The sequence below is a fragment of the Limulus polyphemus genome, unplaced genomic scaffold (assembly GCF_000517525.1).
Source record: "Limulus polyphemus unplaced genomic scaffold, Limulus_polyphemus-2.1.2 Scaffold3863, whole genome shotgun sequence".
NCBI lineage: Eukaryota > Metazoa > Arthropoda > Merostomata > Xiphosura > Limulidae > Limulus > Limulus polyphemus.
In genome coordinates this window covers 102,211-105,178 of record NW_013669473.1, presented here as the reverse complement: position 1 = coordinate 105,178, position 2,968 = coordinate 102,211, and the positions used below count along the sequence as shown (strand labels likewise).

At 31.0% G+C, this 2,968-nt stretch overlaps 1 protein-coding gene across 1 annotated transcript in view; it reads left to right on the top strand.

Moving 5' to 3' along the window:
• Positions 1 to 611: 611 nt before the first annotated feature.
• LOC106470182 (calcineurin B homologous protein 1-like) overlaps positions 612 to 2,968 on the top strand; it is a 55,989-nt gene continuing 53,632 nt past the window's right edge. Inside the window, exon 1 of the mRNA XM_013930712.2 lies at positions 612 to 940. Coding sequence (XP_013786166.1) covers positions 874 to 940 — 67 coding nt within the window. The 5' untranslated portion in view covers positions 612 to 873. The remainder of the gene's footprint in view (positions 941 to 2,968) is intronic.

The window sequence follows — 2,968 nt, the reverse complement described above, 5'->3', positions numbered from 1 at the left end:
TACTCTCGAGAATCTTCTAAAACTTTGGAGAATAGGCGGGAGTTTCGCAATACATGTTTAACACAAAAAGCTGAAGAGGAAGAGGTCTCAGAGTACCTGACCCTCCTAGGTCACAAGACCTAAATTCCGATCAGGAGATCAGGCAGCTACGCATGTTTTAAAACATAAACTTAATCTAAACAAACGTTGGTATTAAAATAAATATATAATAACAAATTCATTACAACTGTTATAACGTATGCTGTCATAGGGCAGGTTCTTATTGAGTTATTTGTTAAAACATAGTGCCAAGTCCAAACCAGGTAATGGTAACAAATTTATTTGTTTCTTTAATAACGTTTACTACAGTGTAGGCTACGCTCACTTGTTCTTTGTAGGCCTATCTTCGCAAATCACGTTGGAACAGAAATTCCGAGTTTAATGGTACGAACTACTATCTCACAAAAAAATATTTGCAAATTCCTCACTATTTCATAACAAATACGTCGAGTAACTGAATAGAGATGATAACTCTCACTCCTAACATTAAACTGAATTAACTAATCACTCAGTCATTAACTCACTGATTTTCGTTTTCATTATCAGCTGTAATTGCTTCTTTGTACATTTACTACTCTAGTGCCATCTGGAGGGAACTTAATATAAAAATATTTTTTTGTCCAGTTACATGTAGGTGGTGGTGCTATTGCAATTGATAGTAACTTAAGTACTCTGTTGTATCAAAAATCTGTACGAAGTGTTTGAGTGGTGAAGTGCGTGTTTTTGGAAGACCCTTTGCTTTCTTAAATTACATAAAATCTTTAATACGCCTTTAGATTTAGAAGTGTTTTTGAGGATTAAACTTCGTTTCATGTTTATTGCACTTGCCCAGTCATGGGAAATAAGTCCTCATTAATGCTACAGGAAGAAGAAATAGCAGAAATTCAAGATGAAACTGGATGTAAGTAAAACTAACTTTAGTTTGATAATTGAGTTTTGTCTTGTTATAGAAATAGTTATTTTATAACTTAGTGCAAAGGAAGGGCTGTATAATTCATTTTAAGAAGTTACGTTTTAAAAGTATAGCAATGCATGAATGCTTATTAACGTTACTAATACTAGTAATAATATTAATATTATTAATACTAGGACTAAAGTCGTAACGACAAGGTAGACTGTAGCACTGTCACTGTACCAATATCACTAATAGTAATACTAGTAGTAATACTAATAATATAATAATACCTGTTGACTAATACTATAGTAGTAGTAGTCACTAACAGTTAGTTGGTATTATTGTAAGCTAACAATAACGTGATGAAACTTCTAAGTCTTACCCATGTTGAGATTTTCCTGTAAAATTTTAAAAGTTGGATATTTGTTTTCCTGCTTATTTTAAAATAGTAAACTAACTAAATACATAAATAAAGGCAGAAGTGCTTGACCAGTCTTTGTAATTCCATTTTTGGGGTATCTTTTTAATTTTATATTGTAATTGTATAAAAACTTAACACTTTTAATTAACTTACATTCTACTTGTAGTTCTAGTATTACTATTAGTAACTAACAGTGAAGCATCATGGTAACAAAATACCAATCACAGGGAAGTTAGTACCCAAGATAAGGATTTTGTGGAGATTTTTGTAACTTCTAAGAGTTAAAATATTGTAGTACAGTTATTGAAAGGACAAATGTTAAAATAAATTAAAATTTCCTTTACTCTTTTATCTAATTTACTTTCCCAAGAGATAGAAGCTGAAGCAGTATCTTCTGATTCTGAGAGAAGTGAAGAAAGCCCTTTTGAATGTGTAGACTTCATTTAATTTCACCATAATTAATGTAATAGACATTGTAGAAAAAAGTAATCCTGTAAAGTGGAAAACGTGAATTAAACTGTTTATTTTATCCCACGCATGGTGTCTTAACATTCACAGGAGATTATAAATTGATATATCATCTTTCTCAAATGCATTTGTCCTTAATATAGTGACTCAACCTCTATGTCAACAGTTTTTAGTGCTTATATTGTGACATAGCTTCCATGTTAAGAATTACAGGTGCGTATATAGTGACATAACCTTAGAGTCAATATGTACAGGTGTTTATATAGTGACACGGCCTCTGTGTCAAGAAATACAGGTGATAATGACATGGTCTCAGTGTCAGTACATACAGGTGCTTATAGTGATACAGAATTGAGAAAGATAACTTATTATCCCATGTGAACGTTAAGACAGTGTGTGGGACATAAAATAAAAATTTTAATTTATATTTCTGACATGACAGTATTATTTTTTCTTTAATTTTTATAACATTCATTTTAATAAAATCAAATTCAGTCTACACATTCAAAAGAGCATCCTTCAGTTCCTCTGTTTAATAAATATTTTTCAACAGCTGTAGTAAAATATTTTAACTCTTAAGCAATATTGAAAAATATCAACAAAATTCCCAATTCTAGGTGTCTAGAAGGTTTAAAAATAGTGACTGTGATATTCAGATTTGTTCATACCATCTTTAGGTTTACTATTTGTGTTTCACAATACTCTGTCCAAACACTCATGTTTCAGAACATTCATGATTTTTATATGGGTAGTAGGCTTTTAATTACAATGTTAAGAATAAGGTTATAGACAGCATGGACTCTACTAAAGCTAAACATAAATTTTGACACAGTAGGAGTCATCTTCATTTAAGACAGATTTATTTTTCAAACTGGGTGACCTTTGGAATGGGTTGCCTTCAGATGTGGTGGATGCAGTTAAATTAAGGGTATTCAAAGAAGGGCTTGATAAATATTTGAATGATAAAGGCTGGCTTTCAGTATCTCATTTCCATTTTAAAGTTAAGTGTAGTGGATGGGACATATATATGGACTAACAGGCTCTAGTTGTACTTAAATTATATGTGTGTGTGTACAAGTGTGTGTGTGTGTGTATGTGTATATATATATATATATATATATATATATATATTATTGTGTGTGTGT